Source organism: Perognathus longimembris, chromosome 13 (genome assembly GCF_023159225.1).
Source record: "Perognathus longimembris pacificus isolate PPM17 chromosome 13, ASM2315922v1, whole genome shotgun sequence".
Taxonomy (NCBI): domain Eukaryota; kingdom Metazoa; phylum Chordata; class Mammalia; order Rodentia; family Heteromyidae; genus Perognathus; species Perognathus longimembris.
Window position 1 is genome coordinate 18,730,121 of NC_063173.1, and position 22,039 is coordinate 18,752,159.

The following is a 22,039-nucleotide window of genomic DNA, read 5'->3' on the forward strand; positions in this document are numbered from 1 at the left end:
CTGCCAGAGCAGGAGGTCCAGTAAGAGAATGAGAGAGGACCAGCGTAGGAGCAGGAAAGATAAGTGCCTCCTTTACCCTCAACCCACAGGTTCATAGACCCACAGTGTTCACAATCAGCAGATCATGACTGAAGAGAGCCAATGTTCAAGGTTTCCTTGTGGCCTAAGAGACTAAGTTCTTGGAAAACTCAGAGTCTTGTCCACATAATTCTGCTTACCAGGCACAGGTGAGTGGACTGGGGGGGGGGCACCTCCTCACAGTTTAGAAAGAATGAATTATTTTGTTTCTATCTCCTTCCCTATCTTTCTGGAATCTGGGTAACTATTTGTTCTCTTATCTGGGTCTCATTAGAGTCACTGAGATCTTGTGGGGGTGGGGTGGGGGTTCCATTGCATCATATGCAAGCAGAGAAAGTCAATCGTGATCAAGGATGAGATAATTCACAAGGCAGAGAAAATTAGTGGTTAAGAGAGACCACCCTGACCCACCATGGCCTTCATGGCTTTGCAGTTTGTATGTCCATGCCTGGCCATACTTCCGTTCCCATGTCTGTACATGTGCGGTATCTTCACCCACCCTCGCCTTACCCTGAGCTAGCCTAACTTCTTCTCAACCTAAAACCCTCTGATTAGGACAGGGGACAGGAGTAAGAATCCATGAATATTCAGACAATGGTCCACAGGTGGGTCATGTTTCTATGGAAAGGCCAGACACAGAAGGAAGCTAGATTGCTTGTCAGAGTCCTCATGTCTTGTGGTGGGAGTGGAATAAACATCATTGAGGGGAATATTATTCAACAGATAACCAGAATCACATGTGTAATATTCACAGGGGCTAAGACACAAAGTCAGATTTCTTTTTGACCTTCCTTTAGAGCTTCTTTTGCTCTGCTGGGTTATGACAGCTTAATCCCACACTTAGATTTTAGAAGTTCTGAAGGAATACCTATGGATATATGTCTGCTCTGTAGGCAGGGGCTGTCAGAGTACCTAGCCTGCAATCCTTAACTAGGCACCCATTCCTAGGCTTGACTTCGAGGGAGGAGACTATGAGAACACACTTTGGATTTGTCCTGTAGCCCATGTAGAGTGGGTACCAATCTAAAACCAAGCATTGTGACCACTTTCTAAGACCTGTTAACTGCTTTGCAAAGAGGAAGGCTTGGGGTGCCCTGAGGAAAGGTGTGGCTTTTCACTGGGTTATTTATTTTCTTTCATTTAATCAATTAATACAGTTTTTAAAATTATCTTTAAGTAGTTTGACAAAGGGGCTTCCATTCCAACACATCATTTATGAGTACAGTGCATCTCGACTGATGTTCACAGGGTTCTTAATGCTGCCCCCTGGGTAAGGGGGTGGGTATCTTTTGCTTAAGTCCTCCCTGGTTCTGTGTCACCTGCCCACTGTTAAACAAGTGGTCTAGTGAAGCAGTTGAGAGACACAGGCTGGGATGCAGTCCTGTGTGGTCTTAGACATAGAAATAAATCTCCTTTCCTATCTGTTTTCTTCCCTTGAAAACAGAGATAGTAATAGTGTCTACCTCCCGGGGCTGTTATGAGGATTAAGTGAAATAACATCTAAAAGGGCTTAGCCCAGGGCAAGCAGAGAATGTGCAATAACTGTTAGCTGCTATCACCACTATAACCTCATGGAAAGCCTTTTAGTAAACCAGCTTTTATGAGCGCACCTATGTCCCAAGTAACATGTGAAGTGTTTTCCATATAAATTGCATCTCATTCTCAAAACAATCCAGCCAGGTTGGTGATATTATCTCTTCTAAGAAGTTGGGATCCCAAAGGTGCAATGCCTATATGCCTCTGATCAGACAAAATAATATTTATCGAAATGAACTCCAGGAAATGGAAGCAAGAGGTTTTTACTTTGTGTCTTTTTCTTTTCTATCCTGGTTGTCTTGTTTATTCATTTGTCTGTCTTTGGGAAGGCAAGGGGAGGCACAGAAATGGAGGGACAAAGGGTGAACAAATGCAGCAGTGGTGCTCAGTAGACACCATGTTGGTAATGAACTATACAACTTGCAGGTGGGGACTGGAGGGGAAAACTAGGAGATAGTGAGGGAAGAGGATATTGTCCAAAAAGAAATGTACACATTACCTGACTTATGTAACTGTAAACCCACTGTACATCACCTTTATAACAATTAAAAAATAAAAATACGGGGCTGGGGATATAGCCTAGCGGCAAGAGTGCCTGCCTCGGATACACGAGGCCCTAGGTTCGATTCCCCAGCACCACATATACAGAAAACGGCCAGAAGTGGTGCTGTGGCTCAAGTGGCAGAGTGCTAGCCTTGAGCGGGAAGAAACCAGGGACAGTGCTCAGGCCCTGAGTCCAAGGCCCAGGACTGGCAAAAAAAAAAAAATAATAAAATAAAATAAAATAAAATAAAAATACAGGACATGTCTGCCATATACTGAATACTACATAAATCAATCTAAAACTAAAAAAACCCAACTTGAGATCCATAGTCACAGTCCACTAGCAAGCTCTCCTTCACCTCGTTGACTGTGATGCTCTCCTCCCTGTAAGGACATTCCCCCATGTTACTCTTTCCTTTGTCCTTTTTGTCTAGCTACACATTTCTCTTCTTCTGAGTTTAAGTTGTCTGCCATGCTAGAAGCCTCTTCAGACCCAGGTTTAGGGGTCACTGCTTTATGCTTCACCAGCTCCCTCAATTCTCTTATTGTAACACTTAGTTTGTTTTTTCTAGTTGCTTGTTCCCTTGCCTGTCCCCCTGTTGACTGGGTCCTGGTCATTATACGTGTATATTGCTAAAGGGCTGGGATACACAGTAGACGATTACTACTTGCTGAATGAGTCTGTGTAGACAATGAATGAATAGCATTGCAGTTGGGCAATTGGCAGAGATGGACTCTGACCCTGAAGCCCAAGGTCTTTCCATCAGACACAATCCTGAGATGGTAAGAGATGCCCCATGAAATGGGTTACTATAATCATTAAGATTATACACATTGTCAAGATTACACAGTAAGTAAGTGCAAAGCAAGAGTTCAGAAGGTGGGCATGTCTGTTTCCAGATGATTCTCCATGTTTCCTGGCAGCACCAGAGCTATTGTTCCAATGTTACTCCATTTCCCAGATATAGAATTCAGTAGTCTATATGCAACAATAGAGCATGCATATCCTTTTGTCTGCAGAAGGCACCATGGGACCTGTTTGTAGATGACTGGGATGGTCTATAGACTTGACACTGGCCTAACTGACCTGAGCAATGTAGTTTGGGTATGGGTTGGAATGAAGAAAGATAAAAGAAACTCTGCCCTGAAAAGACATCCTATTCCTCTATTTTAGAATAAATCTGATTGTCAGGCAGAACAATTGAGACTCAATAAATCCTTCCATTTCTGTGGCTGCATCTTGCTTGGCTCATCTTCAGACAACTTCCCCCATTAAGACTTTATTATGCTCCTTAAACAGCCTATGTCTCTACTCATGTAGAAGCTAGAAAGTGACACTGTTGTGGAGAAAGTGAGAGAGAGGAAAGCCTGGCAGATGAACGTGCATGAGGATATATTTCCACTCGCCCCAGGGATAGCTAACTCAGCTCAGCCACTCCCATGGGAGTGGATAGCTTTCAGTATGACAGAGTGAAAACTGCCTAGACAGACCTAGATCACAACAGTGGACACATCAATTAATATTTGGCCAATCAAATATTGCTGCTTCTGGTGTCAAGAAGGCTATATAGTAAGTTTGATGTACATGTACATAAGCTGAGACATTTTTCTTGGAAGATAAAAATGCCATTGGCCAAGACTCAGAACTGCAAAGGCCCCAGGCCAGCACTTCCACTGTTACCTTTCACTGCTTCTCTGGGTAGACTTGGTTAATCTTGTATAGCTAAAGCTGACAGCCTACTGAGACAACAAAGCCAGAAGCTGGCCTCGGCTTACAAACACTTGGAGCCAACTGTGAGCAAGAAAGCCTAGTGGAATTGTGAAGCCCAAGTTCAAGCCTTGGTACTCACATATACAGAAAGAAAGAGAGGAAAGCAGGTAGGGAGGTGGGTAGGGAGGTAAGAAGGAAGGAGGGAAGGAAAGAAGGAAGGAAGGGATCATATTTATATTTCTCAGACTATCATCTATCAAGAGCAGTATTAATTTATCCTATTTGATGGATCAGGAAATAAAAACCCACAGACATGAAGATGCTTTCTTGGGAAGTGGTCAAGTCTAGACTAGGTTTACCTGACTACAATCCTATTCTCTACACTCTTCCCCTATTCACCGCCTCACATTAGAGATAACAGCTCTGTGTTCATCAAAAAGCAAAACCACAGCATCCTTCAAAAAACAGTGAACTGAAGAAGGTTTTTTTTTCCCCAGAACTCTTCCCAGACAGGCTCTGCATGTAAGCAGAGGTTCTATTTCCTTATTCCTCCTTAGTGGGGAGGCATGCTGGGTAGCATTCCAGGTAGAAAAAGAGTGGGTGCTAGTTAGGATATTTTGCAATCTTCAACTGGCTGCTGCTTTCTTTATGTATTGTATTAAGTGGAATAAATGTGCTCAAGGCCAGAGATGAGTTGCTTAGGACTACAAATACCTCTCTTAAGGAACTAGAAAGGTTTGGGCAGTAAAAGCAAATGCTGTCCCCCACACGGAGTCCCTGCGTCTACCACAGGTCCTCAAAGGTGAGCAGGTCTTTCCTTTTGCTTTCTTTTCTATACCCCTTTCTGGTCCTGATTTCTGTTTGTGTTTTAATGAATCCCAGAAGAGGCTGGTTCCTTACCACCCCATAGGCAATGATGTCAGAGTACATCCTCATCTCTGGGTACACGCTGACCAGGTACCACCGGAAGGTCTTGCACTGCAGCTGTTTCCTCAGAGCCTTCCGTGCGCTGATGTCCCCAATGTCAATTCCTGAGTCCTGTATAGGGAAAAGGGGCAGAGATGTGGCCATCACTAGGTTATAGGCTTTTCCAGAACCAGTGTCCCTAAACCAATATTTGCAGAACCTTTCTGCTAAAGGGACACAGTGGGAAGTTAATCCACTCAGTCCTCCACACATAACTTAACCCCAGAACCATTCCCATTAGAACTCTGAAACATAAGGCCAACCCTTGGAAATAAAGATTCTGGAGTTTTAGGTTATACTTGGCTACAATTTAACAGGTGTAGCTTTTATGGAGACCCTCCAGCAGAACCTGTCTCAGATGGCTTCTGTATTTTCCTAAAATTCTCAGTTCCCGTGAGAAACTTTTCTTTCTGCACACAGAATTGGAGCAAAGTTTTTCACTCTCCTTATGATTTAATAAAAGGGGAGAGAGAAACACTCCATTGGAGTGACCATGTCTATTCTAACATCTAGGGGGCTCCAGAACCATTGCTCAGCTTATACTGCAGGATATCAACTTACTTCCTGTCTTATTGTCAACTGCAACAACTCCTTTCTCAGAGCATAGGGCATGAATTGAGAAATACAGAGAATGCCTTATTCTTAGAAACCAGTGAACACATCTTCCTCTTTTGCCACTAAGTATAGTTTGTTGATTGCTTTCATTCTTCAAAATTCACGTCTACCTAGGAACTCTAAATTTGTCAGTTTCTTTCAAGGTTAATCAGTTTGGATCTGGGAACCAGTGGTTTCATTCCTATAATCCTAGCTAATTAGGAGGCTGTGTTCTGAGAATCAGGGTTCAAAGCTAGTTTGAGCACACAAATCTGAGGCACTACACCTTCAATTAGCTAACAAAAAGCCAGAATGGGAGGCATGAGAAAAAGAGAGAGAAAAACAGAGAGACAGAGAGGCCGAGAGAGGGGGGCGTAATCAGTTTGAAATCCCAAGATGAAATCTTGCATTTCAAATCCAATGACCGCTTGCTTCATAAGAGAAAGGAAAAGGAGATTTGAATCCACAGAGGCATACAAAAGCAAGGACCATGTGGCCATAGAGCAGAGATTGGAGTGGTGCATCCATAAGCCAAGGAATTCCAAGAGCCACCTGAAGCTGAAGGAGGCAAAACGATTATTCCTTTAGAGCCGTTAGAGGCAGCATGGCCCTGACAGCACCTAGATTTTAGACTGCTGGCTCCTAGAACTATTGAATAACAAATGTCTGTAATTTTTAAGCCACGTTTATGGTAACTTAACATTTAGCCACTCCATCAATGACCCAGTATTTCTGCCATAGATCCAAAAAGTTCTTGCCGCCAAACCTAAAGAAACGCTGTCAGCAAGGCACCACACGAGTATCCCAGGCACTTAGCCTGCCTTTGGGCAAGAGAAATAGGGACTGGTTTAGAGTTCCTGAACATTGCTTAAGAAAATATTGATGCTTTGCTGGAGGTTGACTTTCTGTTTATTGATAAGCAAACTGACTTTCAATTAAGGCAGCAGGATGTAAGCATTGGCAGTTTCTTTGGGCTCTTACACACTTGGGATTGAATGTGGTAAGGGAGCAGTTCTGTTCTATAAATAGCCCATGGGAGACTCTCTGCATACCATGTTAGGCAGGGAAGGAAGCAGAGAGGGTAAGGAAGAAGAGAGATGGAACTATAATCCATTTTATGCTGAGGAACAGCCAGGAGCATGGGTCAGGGTGGAGGTTTAAAAAAAAAAAAGAGCTTCCTGGATTAGATAATATTTGAAGTGAGTATTAAAAATGAACTGAGTTCATTAAATTACAGTTACCTAAGCCAGACTCCTTTAAACTATTAACCTGGATAGCTTTTTATAGGTTCTAGCACCTCTACAGATTTACTGATCCCAATCTCTGAGAGTAAGGTCTACATGGGTAATTTTACAAGGTTTCCAATTGATTCTGATGCAGTTGGTCTGCAGATTTCCTTCCTTCCTTCCTTCCTTCCTTCCTTCCTTCCTTCCTTCCTTCCTTCCTTCCTTCCTTCCTTCCTCCCTCCCTCCCTCCCTCCCTCCCTCCTTCCCTCTCTTCCTTTCTTCCTTCTTTCCTCCTTCCTTATCCCCCCACCCCCTTCCTCCTTCCTTCCTTTGTAGTGGTGCTGGTAGTTGAACTCAGAACCATTCACTTGCTAGACAGCTGCTCTGCCATTTGAGTCATGGCCTCAGTCCAGTCTGTAAGATTTTCTTCTAGAAAGAAGCCACTGACCAAGAAGGAAAGCATGCACACAAAATCATCAGGCTCATTCATCCATTAATCTTTACTAATGCTTCCTAGCATTCCTTACTAGGCATTCTTACCATGAGCCCTACCTTATACTAGGCACAGTGACACAGTATGAACTGTACAATTGTCTCAGAGAACCCAGAGTCTATTGCAGTGATTCTCAGCTCTGGATGGACATAAGCATCCCAATATGAGCTTAACAAAAATAGATTGACAGGAGTCCCTCCCAAACCAGCCTAAGGGATTTTTCAGTTTAGCCAAGTTTAAAAGAGTCATTGGTCTAATGGGAATAACACAGTATTCTTTTACAGGCTGGTCATATAATGACAGACACATGTATGGGAGGGGAAAGCACTTTCTCAGCAAGGGCTGGCTTCTAGAGGAAGGGTCACTGGAGCTGAGTCTGCAAGCTTAGAGATTTGGTAGAAGTAGAGGTTATGGAAGAGGTAGAGGATGGGGAATTTCAAGCATAAAGAACAGAATGAGCAAGAATACATGTAATAAACAGCATGATCCAAGCTGTAGGCAGTTTCCACAGTCCATAAAATCTATGCATTTCCCCAAACAAGGAATTGTGGGAGTGAGGCTGGAGATCATACAGAAGAGAGGCTATCTGAAGCTCAGACGCATGTCAAACATTGTACTTGGCACTTCACTTTGTATACAGTAAAGAGCTGTTTGTAGATTTCAAGCAAGGGAATAGCCTGGTCTGTGAATTTTTTCCAACATGACATTGGGTCCTGTGAAGGGTAGATTTGAAGGGAAAAGCTGAAGGCTGTGCAGAGCTGGCAAGTCCTGCATTCAAATATGGCAGGAGGAAGAGCTGATAGGAGAGCTTGACTGATGAGATGGGACTAAGAGAGAGGAGGAGAACAGGACAGTGACCAGTTTCAAGCCACATGACAGGACGGTTGGTAGCACAGGAACTGAGACTGAGGATAAGAGCAGGAGCAGACGTAGATGTGCTCAATTTTGGTGGGCTTCAGCCTGAGTGCCTATGGGAACAATGGAAGGAGATGTCCAGCTGGCAGGAGGAAACACAAGTCTGCAAGTAGAGCCAGGGATATTAGTTAGGAAGTCCTCAACATATGGGTATAGTTAAATCCAAGAGCAGACATGATTACCCAGAATGGTGGGAGAATGAGAGCCATTGGCCTGGGAGGCAACCCTGGAGAGTACTGAAGCAACCAGAGGAAGGAAGAGGAACCCTGGAGAAGCAAAAGGAATAAAGACATTCCAAAGTGTGGAATAATGCATCCAATAGGCTATGGAATTTCAAAGAAAAAGTACAATTCTATAGGTTGAAGACTTTGAAATGCCTATGCAAATTAAGCAATTGGGAAGCCTATGAAGTCTTAGACAAGGACATTTTCAGTGTAGTATTGGGATGTGACTTGAGAAATGGACAGGAAGTGGCAAAGAGGAAGGCGAGGGAGAGTCTGGACACGGAATCAAGCGGAAGGTTTTCTTCTTCTTTTTTTTTTTTTTATTAAGGAAACAGCTGACATTTTCCTTCTCCACCAAAGGCATCAGCCTGGAGATATATATATATCTTATCTGTTCTTGTCTCCCCACCCACTTGGTTAGTTTTAAACTACCCCTGAGGGGTCATAGGCAGACGCTGAGTCTCATCATTTTTCAATTCTTTTTGCTCACATGGTTCTTTACAGTTCACTGGGTTGCTGTCCATTTCAGCATCGGTCAACCGCAGCCAGGGAAGGCTGAAATGCCTGCCATTGTGGGAGGCGGAGAGAAGAGGGCAGGATCGTGGGCAGAACTCGTCTTTTCTGCATAGATCCTGGGGTCTGGAATGTTCTCTGATGAGGTCCTAGGGAGTTCCTTGTGCTTCTAGCCTATTTTTTGCCATCAGGAGAAGCTCAAAGCAGGGCTTAGCACCCTGTGCAGAATGCTCTGATCCCATGCCCACTGCGACAGAAGGCAATTTCTGTAGAGACACTTCCTCTCAGGGATGCAGGCCTAGGGCTGCTCCATCAGGGTTGGCTGTACTCTGCTGAGGTGCCTTGGCTTTTCATTTCTCCCTGCTGAATGGGTGAAATCTCATGGACTACAGGAGCATGAAACCCATCTTGGGGATAGAGAAAGTTTTCCCAAAGCCTCCAACCAAGATTCAATCTACTTTGTCAATAATTTAATCAGAACAATATTAACTTCGTGGCAAGTCCAAGGTTCTGGGCCTTCCTATGGAAACTAAGCAAAGATCAATCCTTTCCCTATTAGCTAGAAAGCAAAGATTTCCTGAAAGATTCCCAAGGGAATGGGAAAGCATTAGAAGGACAGAAAGAGGTCATGCAGTACACAGCTCTGTTACACAGAATGCAACATCACAATAAATTCCAGGTAGACAATTTGACAAAGAATCCTATGACCTAGAATCTTATGGCTGGCACCATAGGATCTCAGCAGCATTCCAGGGTCATTTCCATTTTTGACATGGCTCTACTTAAGTGAAGATAACAGAGGAGAGTAGCAGGCAGTGATAAGGGTCTGTGAAGATCAGAAACAGCCCCAAATGTCCACTATACTTCCTTTCCTTTCCTGGAAATCATGAAGGGAATATATTCCCATCTCCATCCACATAGCTCCAGAAATCCCACAGGTGTGTGGGAATTCCTAGTTGTTCTGGTCAAAGGTTCAAGGGAGAAGTTTGAATCTAGTTCATGTGGACATTAAGGTATATTCTATGAACTGTTGTCATTTTGGACATAGTTATTTATTTAGAACATTGAGTCACAAAACGCCTATTGCCAGAACAACTGAGGACTAAGGAACAGAAAGGAAATCGGTAGCTACCTGGTCCTACTTCCATTTTAAAATAAAGCCATTAAAGGTTTAGAGAGAGAATAAAAAAACCCTCCTTCATGCATTTTGATAGAGTAAAGGTAAAAAATAGCTTAGAGATACAGAATGACCCTCCTTTCTGAATGTACCATGTTTGGGGAGTGACTCCTGGAAAAAGAATTGATTCTCGGGTTTTATTTTGACTTTTCTTACCCCTGTGACCCCTCCCCCTGCAAGAAATCCAATCCCACCAGAGATCCCTACCTCTTGGGGTATGTTCCATGCCATGTAGACATGGCTTTTAAATTCATCCATCCAGACTTCAGCTACCCTGAGCGCATTCCTGCGGACATGGGCAGTGAGGTCCTCCGTGTAGGGCTTGTGGGCTCGCTCGATGTGGGCGATCCTGGAGCAGGGCAGGACCTCCACACTCCCGCCACACTGCCACACCTGCAGAAGACAAAGAGCCACTTGTCAGTGTCCAGACCAGACTCTGCATCTCAAAATGAGACCATAGACCATCTCTCAACAGGATCACAGAGAAATCCAGTTCCCTTCACGTTGTCTTTCCTTTTCCTCACTGTCTGAAGGCATGAACTGGGTCTGATTTCTAGTCCTGTAGCAGCAAGATTATTGAGTCATCAATTCATGGCTTGGTTCTCATTGTTGTGAGTTCATCTGCAAAGAATTCATGTATTTTCTCCCCCTCCAATAGCCCCATCTGGATGGATAATATGGAGACCAGACATTTTGCAACTGAAATGTCTGGGTTCTTCTTGCTCTTGAGGGAGAAGTGAACAAAGCCCTTGATAATAGTCCCTATATATTGCTTAACATAAAGGGACCAGAAGAAACTCTCAATTCAGTTCTATTATCTCCTAATGGATCTCTGGAGACTAGGCAAGGATTCATGATGATTACCATGAAAGAACCAAACATCTTCTATCCCAGCTTTTTTGAGCTTCTGAAGAAAGGCAGTAAGACCTTTAGTGGACATTAAGGTACATCTACTGTCCTGGCAAAATCTAATGAGAATGTCCACATGTATAATGTGTGGCCACCAACAACAATACTTAGGTCCAAGACGGAGCAAGATTTGAATTTAGCTTAATACCGTTTGTCGGTCTTCTCTTCCTCAAATCCCTGTTACACCAGCAGGTCCCACAGGCTATGGGCTATTAGAAGGTCATTTACTGGTTCATTGCTTACCTCAGCTCATCTTGTGTTTAATATACTAGTTACAGTCAACAGAAAGGAAGAAAGCAAGCATTGCCATTGAGTGTTCATGTGGGCCAGGCACTGGATTGCATACTTGTGGAGACAGGGAAAAGTGATGGCTAAGAACAAAGAGCTTGCAAACAGAGTACTTATGTTCAGACCCTGGTTCTGCTTTCATATGACCTTGAGCAAGTCACTTCCTCTCATTTGTGTCTCTGTTTATCTTTGTCTCCACCAAGATCCTAACAGTACCTGTCTCATGAGGTTGAGGAGGGAATTATAGCAATGATATGCAAAGTGTTTGGTTATGTTAGCTTTTACTACACAAATTGTGGAATACTGTGGTTGTTATCTCTGGCTCCAGCTGAGGAAATAGACTAAGGCCACATGGCTGTATGATGACAGAGAGATCTGTCTGATCCTTGAAGAAGCCCAAGGCACAGTCAATGTACCTCATGGTGACTGTGTTTAGAGAGTGATTAGCACATCCAGAGTCTCTGAGGATCAGGAGAGGAGTATTGCAGGTCTCTAGCTGTGCTCCCTCCTTTCCAAGACCCACATGACCAGGAGACTGCTGACTTCAGGTATGCTTTGTTCCAACTGTCCATGCACACTGTAAACATACCATGGACAACACAAACAGACAGAGTAATTATTCTTCCTGCAACTGGAATGGAACTATGATGTGACATGTTTCAACAACACCACATAGAACATGATTCATGCCAAAGCTCTGTTATTATGAGACTTGCTCACCTTCCACCAGAAGTGGTGTGGTGTTGGGGGGAAGGATCCTGGTAACTCACTGCTCTCTTCTGTTCCTGGCAGCCATATTCCTTAACCAAGAGAGTAATTGCCACCTTTCCTGGACTGTGCAACTACCTTCGAACAACTGCTCTCTTTCTCCCAGCTTCCTCTCCACAATGCAGCCAGAGTGCTCTTTTCAAGGTGTGAATTGGATCAAGATTTCTCCTTGACATTGGTCATTTTCGTGCCCCAGCACAGCCCCTGATCTGGGCTTGGTTCCACCACCACCCTCCCTTATGTTGCAATTCTCAATTCCCTCTAAGCTGTAGTCACACCAGATAATGTTTCTCTTCCTCCAACACTCGTTTTTTTCCCTCTCACCACTGGGTTTCTGCACATGTGATGTTTCCCACATCTGCCCACTTCCTTAGGTCATGGTTTGGGTATCAGTTGCCATCACTTCCCTATACCCTTTCAACAAGGTCAGTGAGCCTGTGATGCTCTGGGCTTCCTGCCTCAGCTTCCTCCAATCTAGCACGATTGCAACTGCTTGTTTGATCATCTCTCCTCTCTCAAAACCTTCTCTAAGCATGCCATCAAGCTCTCCTTTAGACCTCTGTTAAGTGCAGCTCAGGACGGATTGTGAGCAAGAGGTGGGCAGCAGCCACCTGGGAGTCGAGTGCCCATGTTCAATAGCTCAATGCTGGAGCCAGTGAGACCATATTTTTCCTCTGCCACTGGTTGCTGTGTGTCTTTGACAGTCTGCTCCTCTCCCAAGCCTTCATTCCATTCAGTGGAAAAGGATGACCAGTTACAGGAGTGTCATCCTGTGTCAGCCTCAGTGTGGGCCCTACGTGGATAGCAGTGGAGGAAGTCAAAGTGTCAAGCATGAAGGCATCTCAGCCAATCCCTGTCCTGACAGGTGCTAATTAGGTGTTGTCTTTGGGCTACTTAATCTTTGGTTTAAATAACTCACATGGCAGGGGTTACTGCGCAGGGCTTCAGCTTCAGGAAGCCTTTTCTGGAGTGCTCAGAATATGCAAGCCCTCAGATTTTGCCTATTGTTGTTTTATGGTTTTACAGTTGCTGCTATTTGGTTTCTTCTGTACACTCACTTTTGAGGAGCACACATGCTGTAGAGGACAGGCTGTCTTCCCGCTCAGAGAGCTGCGCCTGCCTTCCCTCTGTGGAAAGGAACTTGTTCTCTGGAGAAGGGGTAACATTTACCTTGGATACAACCTTTGGGTTCTTGACAGCAGGATTCTGGGACTACTTAACATTTCTAGACCCTACCAATGACACAGGAGTCACCCAGAAAAGGTCGTGCTAGCCCCATGGGGTGGAGCAGGCTTGTGATCCCAACACTCAGGAAGCAGAGACAGGAAGAGGATGAGTTTGAGGTCAGCTGGGGCTACAACAAAAGTGGGAAGAAAGGGAGACAGGAAAGGAAGAAAAAACAAGGGAAGGAGGGAGGAAGGAAGGGAGGGAGGAAAGAAGGAGGGAGGGTATGCTTGTGTTCATCAGTTTCTGAGAGAGTTTCCAGTAACCAAAGGCTGAACCTAAGAAAGAATCTTAACAAATCTTATCCAGATCAGATCTTAAAGATCTGCACTGGCATTTGGACCACATGGAAGATGATGTCATGAAACTTCCATGGAGACTTGGAAGAATCAGGGAATGAGGACGCAAGAGAAAAGCAGCTGGGTGTGGTTGTATACAACTATTCAGAGCAGAGGTAGGAGGATCAGTCTTGGGCTAATCTAGGCAAAAGCACAAGACTCTATCTAAAAGCATTACAGGTAAAAAAAGAGTGGAGGTAGATCCCTGGCCAAGCTGGCTTTGGTCTAGGAAATGCCTACTTCATGAGATGGCAGGACCCAAGTCAGAAGGAAGATATGGCCAAGAAAGATCATATCCGAGAAGCAGGGCCACTATACACAGGAACTGTAGGTAGAAAGATGGCTTGGCATTGTGAATTCTAGGGAGGAGAGAGGAGAAAGAGAAAGACACAAAGACATGGAGAGAAAGGTAAGTAGGTGCCAAAGAAGTGGCTAAGAAATGAGACCAAGAAGTCATAGGAAACAGAGCACTGTAAGCAACCAAACAAGCTTCAAGTTATAGAGTACCTGCCTTGCAAGCATTACGTCCCAGAGTTCAAATCCTAGTACTGCAAAACACTCTAAAAATACGTAGCTCATGAACTAAGCTGAAGGCACACACCAAGTCATACAGCCACTGGGGATGCCAGACGGTGCGTCACTGGTGGACAGCACGGAGTGGTGTGCTTCTTGACTGCATCACGTACTTCCTGTGTCTAAAGCTCTGTGCTTGCAAGTTCCCCTTCCTGAAATAATTTCCCCCCTTGCTATTTCGCTCAAATATCAACTTCTTTGACCTACTCACTCTAAGTCAGACCCCTTCTGAATACCTTTATACCTCATCCCTACACTTTTTTTTATTATTATCTTTAAGTAGTTGTACAAAGGAGTTGCAAAACAGTTTATGAATACAGTGCATCATTTTTTTTTCTTTCTATAGAGTTGAGGACTGAACTCAGAGCCTTGTGTGCTCTTCCACTGCACTAAATCCCCAACCCCAGGGCATCTTGTTCAATGTCACCCCTTTCATCATTCTCCCCTATCCCTCTCAATCCTGCCCCTTCTTTCAAGTATATTAATTTTGTAGGATATGCATTGAATTTTATGACTGTACTCTCCCCATCCATATTCTTTTTGTTTTTTTTTTTTGGCCAGTCCTGGGCCTTGGACTCAGGGCCTGAGCACTGTCCCTGGCTTCTTCCCGCTCAAGGCTAGCACTCTGTCACCTGAGCCACAGCGCCCCTTCTGGCCGTTTTCCACATATGTGGTGCTGGGGAATTGAACCGAGAGCTTCATGTGTAGGAGGCAAGCACTCTTGCCACTAGGCCATATTCCCAGCCCTCCCCATCCATATTCTTAAGAACACTTACTCAACTTACATTATTGTATTTATTCTTTAAATGCTTGTTTCCTCAGACTGGTCTCTGAGTTTCAGGAAAGCAAAGATTATGTCTGTGTGTTTATCTTTGTATACATACATCAACCCTGGCAACTTAGTATGTATTCAACAGCTATTATTTGAATGAGTAATTTTGAGAGTCCAGGTCCTTCCCTGACTATAGAGACATGGATTTAACTGGTTTAGCTGGATGCCCTAATAAAGGCCAGAAACATAAAATGTGGCTAGATTTTACTGAACACAATGACTTCCTTCAAACCCAAGCAGTTTTTCAGCAAAACTCTGACATTTAAGTGCCTACTGCTGTAACCAAAGAGACATACTTTGGCTGCAGTACATAAATTAATGTTGTAAGACTTAGAAAGTCCTCCAATAAGCATGGATGATAGCAGGTGGCTTTTGTCTTATGGAACCACGAACTCACTGAAAGCCCCTGACCTCACAAATACTGTACATACCTCCAGAAGAGGTGCAGGACCAGCCCTACAGATGAGACGAGAACCTAAGGCAGATTTGTAAGAAATGTTTACCCCCGATCTGAGCCATGACCTCCTCTACCAGCCCTGATTCTGTAGCCATTTCTGGACTGGCCTGAAATTTGAGGACGCAGGTACATCTTAGAAACTGGTAGAAAGGCTTTGAATACTGGTTCTGCCACCATTAGCCATTGACTTGGACTTGCCTTTGGATATCAGTTCCTTTTTTAATAAATTGAAAATAATAATTTCCTGGGAGTGGCAGGGAGAGCACTTTAAAAGTGACACAGTGTGAGAAACTCCCACAAGCAAAGCAAGGTCTGTAATGGATTTTAGGAGGTCAGGTTTCTTTTCCTTCATGAGATAGGAGCTAATGATGCAAGGTCAAGAAGTTGTGTCTGTATTTGCAACTTACATAAATAAGTCTCCCCTTTACATGCCTCAGTTGCCTCCAGCTGCAAACAGAAGAATCTGGCATCTTAGATCCCTTTGACTTTTCACACTGTGACTGTTAATTTGTATTAGTACTTCAGCCCAGTAGTTGAGACACAACTAATGAAGTTGTAAACTGGGTTATAATTGGAAAATACTGAAGCAAAGTAACAGGATGCAGTTCGATCATCTCTCTTGCTCAAAGACTTGTGATCAAGTCAAAGTCTGAGAAAGGGGTAGCAAGTGAGTTTACTCTTGTGTTAAATCCATTCCCTTCATGCCCTCTATTGAGAAGGATTCTGAGGCTCTCTTCAGGCTCAAAGGAAAAGCATGGAACAAAGGGTAATGTTGACCATAGGTGTGGAACTGGCAACTGTGAAGTGGAACCTGGTATTTAATTGCCATGTTCCCAGGAAAACAGCCCAAAATTTTCAGTTTTTATCTCCTTTTGGACTGTCATAGAGTAATTAATTTTGGAAAAATATTCATCCTTTCCTTGTCACCCAGAAAGCCTCCTTCATACTTGCCATCCATCCAAAGCTACTCTGACCCAGTTCCTCCAAACTCTTGGAACAGATGATTTATACCATTCAGGTAATCCTGATTTCTTGGCTTATGTGGTTAATTATCTTTTTATGTGTAGCTGTCTCACCTAGCTTGATGATAAAAAGCTGAGAAAAGAGTGGAAAGCCAAAACTACGGGCAGGATGCTGGAAGGAAGACTAGGTAGATACAGCCAAACCTCTAGCCTGAGGACTGGAAGAGGACTAGAACAGCCATGGGGGCCAAGGTTTAGGTAAACAAAGATATGGACAGGGTGGGCAAGGTACTCAATTTGGGGGCATCCTACTCTCCACTTCTTATATATAGCCCTGCATGGGAATATGGAGAAGAGGCTACATCTCAACAAGGCTAACAGACTATCCAGAGGCCATCAGCAAAGTCAAGGGTATGAGAAAGTCCTAGGGTAGAGATAATGTAAATGCAGAGAAAATGTTTATTCAAAATCTCTCTCAGTCTAACACTTGCAATTTTTAGTGTCCAAAGGTCATATTCCTTAAGAAGACTTGCAAGACCTCTGAGAGGAGCCCTTTCTACTCCCTAGAGCCTCTTCTCTCACTCGCTACTGTACATCTGCACTGTTATATCAATTTCTCTCTTCTTGGGGATCATGTTCATGGATCTCTATCTTCCCAGAACTATCCTTTTACTGAAATTCTTATTTGTACAAATTTATATGCCAGTGAAGTCCCCACCTGCTTTCCCTAGCTGCCCTAACTTTGGTAAAATGACTCTGTGTGTGTGTGTGTGTGTGTGTGTGTGTGTATGTGAGAGAGAGAGAGAGAGAGAGAGAGAGATTATGTATTATTTAAACACATATAGCACAACTGTTTGCCTACCTCTCCACTTGGTCATCTCTTAGAAACCTATTGTGTCCCTCCTTACCTCCAAAGGTAATTCACTATAATGCATTTTGTTACTATATCTTTGCCACCAATCCAAATCACACATTGTTCCATTTTATGTGCCTTTGAACTCTATGTAATTGCAATCATAGTATATGCCTTCTGCAACTGGCTTCTTGCTTCATTTATTTTCCTCACTCTAGTGTTCTAGGGTATAAATACACAGCAACTTATTTGTGCATTCTCCTGTGGGTTGGCAGGCTTGTTTGTAGTTAGGATGGCATTCCTTGCAACATTCTCCTATGTGTCTCCTGGGATCCAAAAGTGGGTCTCTTTCCATGTACTCAAGCACAGTAACATTTCTGGAGCATAAGTTAAACACCGAGTCAATGTTCCCATGGAAAGTGAAACTCTTCTGACTTGTACAACCGAGTCACACTCTCACCAGCATGAGTCGTGTATTGCTTTACATTCTCACTAACATTTCATACTCTCTGGGGTGTTTTTTTCCTTTCAGTTTTTATTCAATCTGATGGGCATAAAATTCTCTCTCACTGCAATTTTAATTTTTTAAATATTTAAATTGTTACTATAAAGATGATGTACAGAGAGGTACACATAAGTAAGGTAAAGAGTATATGTTTCTTTTTGGACAATGGCACCGCTGTAATTTTAATTTTTAGCTTAGTCTGGTTACAAGTATAATGGTGCTTCTTCCTTATTACTGGCCCATAATACCAGACTCTAGGACAGAGCTCATGTCTTCCTGTCACTCACTGATGAGCCTCTAGTTGGTTACACAGAACCTGATACATGAGAAGTGCTCAGTACTTACTGCATAAATGAAGGATCAAAAACTATGGTGGGGCTGGGAATGCGGCTTTAGTGGTAGAGTGCTTGCCTAGCCTGGATGAAGCCCTGGGTTTGATTCCCCAGCACCACATAAACAGAAAAAGCAGGATGTGGCTCTGAGGCTCCAGTGGTAGAGTGCTAGCCTTGAGCAAAAAGAATCCAGGGACAGTGCTCAGGCTCTGAGTCCCAAGCCCCTGCACTGGCAAAATAAATAAATAATAGGCTATTGTTCCAAGCTATCCTCAATAGGCTCTACTTTGTGTTCCCACCACAGGTTTCCTAGGGTAGCTATTTAGGTATTTTAAGGTATAAGGAAATGGGTTTAAGATCTGACAGTGCTTATCCTTCTATCAGGCTCCTAGGAAAAGTGCTCCCTAGGTATATCTTTTCTCAAGAATTCTTGCAATGAATCCTTCCAAAGAGTTCAGGGGACTCTTTGGAAAACATGATGCTTTTTTTTTTTTTTTTTTTTTTTTTTTAATGGAAGGTGTCCCTGAAGAGTGATGTTTGGGCTAGTCCCAAGAAACCCTCCAAGCAGCTTCCCCCTCTGAAACGAATCCTTCATAACTATCACTAGGCATGAGAAGGGTTTAGCTGGCAGAATTCCAAGGAGAGATCAGGCTGTTTGAAATGTCTAGGAGCTTTTTATGAAGACAAACTTATGAGGCTGTTTTTGTAGGGCTTGTATTGTGAGGAAATTGTTGCTTACTTACAGGAAAGCCCTGGGGTGGGGAGAAGGATGGGGGGGGGCGAGGGGCGGGCGAGGGGGGGAGTTAGGGGACATTAGCTAAGGAGCCACTCCAGCTAAATATTCCTGCTCCTCCTTGGACTGTGTGTGGCCTTTGAGATTAAAACACAGTTCTAAGGGTTATGAGCAAGTAGAGTTTATTCAGTCATCTCAAATTTCATATGGAAAGGTCAAAGTCAGGCATAAATATACTAGGGTTGAGGTGGTCTTGGAGATGGTCTCCTAGTGCATGACAGAAGTTCTAGTTGCTCTGGAAGTCTCTCTACATCTCTCAGCCCCTACCTTTTGCAGTTGGGAAGGATCATGTGAGAAGTGGTAACCAATGAGATGAGAGAAAAGAGATAATGCTTAGTCATTTTCTAGCTAAGTTGGACAAATAGCCAACATTGTCTTCCCTCTGCATTCTTTTACCATCCAATCCATCCACTGGATGTTTAAGCCAGGCGGCGTTGAATTTTAAAAGCAGTGAATTCTCAAGAGAAACAGCCCAAGTCCCTTAAACATCTCCTGAAGAAAATTGCCCACTAGACTTTCTCATCCTTCAGGGGATTGTGCTCTGAGCAGCCAAAAACTTTTCCTAGGTTAAACTCTGAGCTTTGGAGCTACGGTTGTAGTCTCTGACGCTACATATAGAGAGGCAAGGTGACGAGAGAGAGAGAGAAAGAGAGAGAGAGAGAGAGAGAGAGAGAGAGAGAGAGAGAGAGAGAGAGAAAGGAGGAGAGAGAGAGGAAAGAGAGAGTATCCTAATTTCAGGTGATGAGTCTATTCAGAGCAGAACTCCACTAGAAGCTGACAGGACATCTGTGAAATAGGCTTTTGGTGAGAGTCTGGCTATCTTGGTCAGGCTCAAGGTCAGTATCAGAGGTGAGGGCAGAAACCAAGGGAGAAACCAGCCAGAGCAGATGGCTTGATCACACATAGCCCCCAGTAGTAGAATGAGATAATTGTATCTCCAACCCTGGTCAGTAGACACAGCATCTAAAAGAGGCTAACACTAGAGCTTCCCACAACAAGAGGCTGGAAACATGGATGAGTCCAAACCCAGACACATGTATAGAGCGAAACGCTACAGAAGCGGAAGCTCAGAAACAGAAATGCTAGGCAGGTTCCATATGAGTTCCCATTGACACTTATGCTGTATACTTTAATCACTTCTTTGTTTTGAACTAAGATCTCTGGCCCCCATTATCATCCTGGGTACTGCCAAAGAATGATAATGAATGTGAATGTCACAGGGATTCAGAGACCACTTTTCTAAAATCCAAACAAAGGCTTCCCAACCTTAATCTTAGAATCGTTTTGCTTAGATAACTGAGCCTGTCTATTTACTCTGTGCATTCCGAGCCCTCTCTGGTGGGTTAAGTTCCTTTCAATTGCTGAAAGGCGCCTTCTCTTTGGGGATATGCTTGTTCCATCCAGCTGCTATTCAAAGTGGACCACCCAAACCATGTTTAATTTATACTTCGCTGTATGAAGATGAACCACTTACTCATTTAAAGTGTTTCCTTTTTTATGTCTTTAATCAGTGGCTGCTTCTTTCCTCTCTCTGATGCTTAATCTAATCAGAAACAAATCCCACACATATGAATGGTTCATTAGCATGTCCCAATCAAATTCAAATTGGTTATCCATACCAGATGCCCCCCCATAGTGACATTGGCCCAGAGGCTGACTCTGAGCTAGTACTGAAGAATACTGGCACTGTAAGTCAGGAAGGCTCTTCCTGAAATCTGGTGCAACCAGGAACATTGAGTATAGTGTGACCCTTAGCACAGCAAGGACTATCTGATGACATTCCCAATGTATTGAGATGGGTCAGGTGGAAGTTGAGACAGACTCTGGGACAGATATGAGGGAAAGCTACCCTACATGTGGTTCACTGAGGCTGTCTTGGAAGGCTGTCACTCAGATAATAAAAGTGAGGCTGAAATGCTGAACCTTCTCCACTTAGAAATACTATTTGCTCTAAGGAGCTTCCCTTTACTGGGCTGCAATTTCAGGTTGCACAAATTGGTGTGCTTGGTGTTCTCTTAAAGAGATTTGTCTTTTTCATGCACATCAGAATGAATAGTCAGCTCAGGCATCACAGTGACATCCCTGAAAGGCACCTATATTACACCTGCATTAATATCGGTATTTCCAAAAGAGATCCGCATTGTGATAGATCAGGGTGCAACGGGACCTCATTCATTATCTTCCACCACTCTCCAGGTAAGCAGACTGAGTTCAAGGCTATATGATCATTTAGAAGCAGAGTAGACTATGGTATATTCTTGGGAACCTGCCTGTTGGAGACATAAAGTCACTGCGATTCAGAAAACAGGTTTTGGATGAAGCAGTCTTGGCATCAAATCCTCAAATTCCCATTTGTTGGAACTGCATTTGCTTGAACCCCAGAAAACTGGAGTTCAAGGTCACATGATAATTCAGAAGCAGAGTAAGACACTGTCTACCCTTGGAAACTTTTCTTTATTTAAATGTTATTTTATTGTAAAAATGACATATAGAGGGGTTATAGCTACATAAGTCTGGTAATGAGTACACTTCCCTTTGCATAGTGTCACACCCTCCCACATTTTCTCCCAGTTTTCCCCCCTGGAAGCTTGTCTTTTTTTGTGTATATCTGCAAATATATATATATATATATATATATATATATATATATATATATATATAACTTTTATTGTCAAACTGATGTACAGAGAGGTTACAGTTTCATACATTAGGCGTTGGATACATTGCTTGTACTGTTTGATACCTGGAAGCCTGTCTTTTGAGAGAGGAAGTCACTGTGGTTGAGAACACCATTTCTGGACCAGTCTTGCTATGAAATCCTCCAATTCCCACTTGTTGATTTGTTGGATTGGGGCAACTCAATTTATCTTGTAAGACTTCTATGACGTTTCTTGTTTGTAAAATGGTGACAAAAATGATAAAATCCCAAAATACTTGGGAGAATTAAAGGAAAGGAATATTAGCTATGCTTATTACCACTATAAGACTCCACTGATTATATGGTTCACCATTGCTGTCTCAGAGCTTCTTAGGACAGGCAGAAAATATACTGCATTCCTCTAAGCTTCAGATTTATGTGCTCAACTGTCTACATGTCATCTTTACTTTTGAGTCACCCGAGTGACTCAAGTTCATCTTGTCCAAAACAAAGTTCTTGATTTCCTTCCCTGCCACTCCGTCTCTGAGTTTTCTTCCAAATGCATCTGTAATTACTTTGTAATCAAGTCCT

General features: G+C 43.3%; 1 protein-coding gene across 1 annotated transcript in view; it reads right to left on the minus strand.

The window, feature by feature from the left end:
* Galnt18 (polypeptide N-acetylgalactosaminyltransferase 18) overlaps nt 1–22,039 on the minus strand; it is a 307,200-nt gene that overhangs the window by 43,957 nt on the left and 241,204 nt on the right. The window contains exons 7-8 of the mRNA XM_048361612.1: nt 10,184–10,369; nt 4,769–4,906 (exon numbers count right to left, since the gene is read on the minus strand). Coding sequence (XP_048217569.1) covers nt 4,769–4,906; nt 10,184–10,369 — 324 coding nt within the window. The remainder of the gene's footprint in view (nt 1–4,768; nt 4,907–10,183; nt 10,370–22,039) is intronic.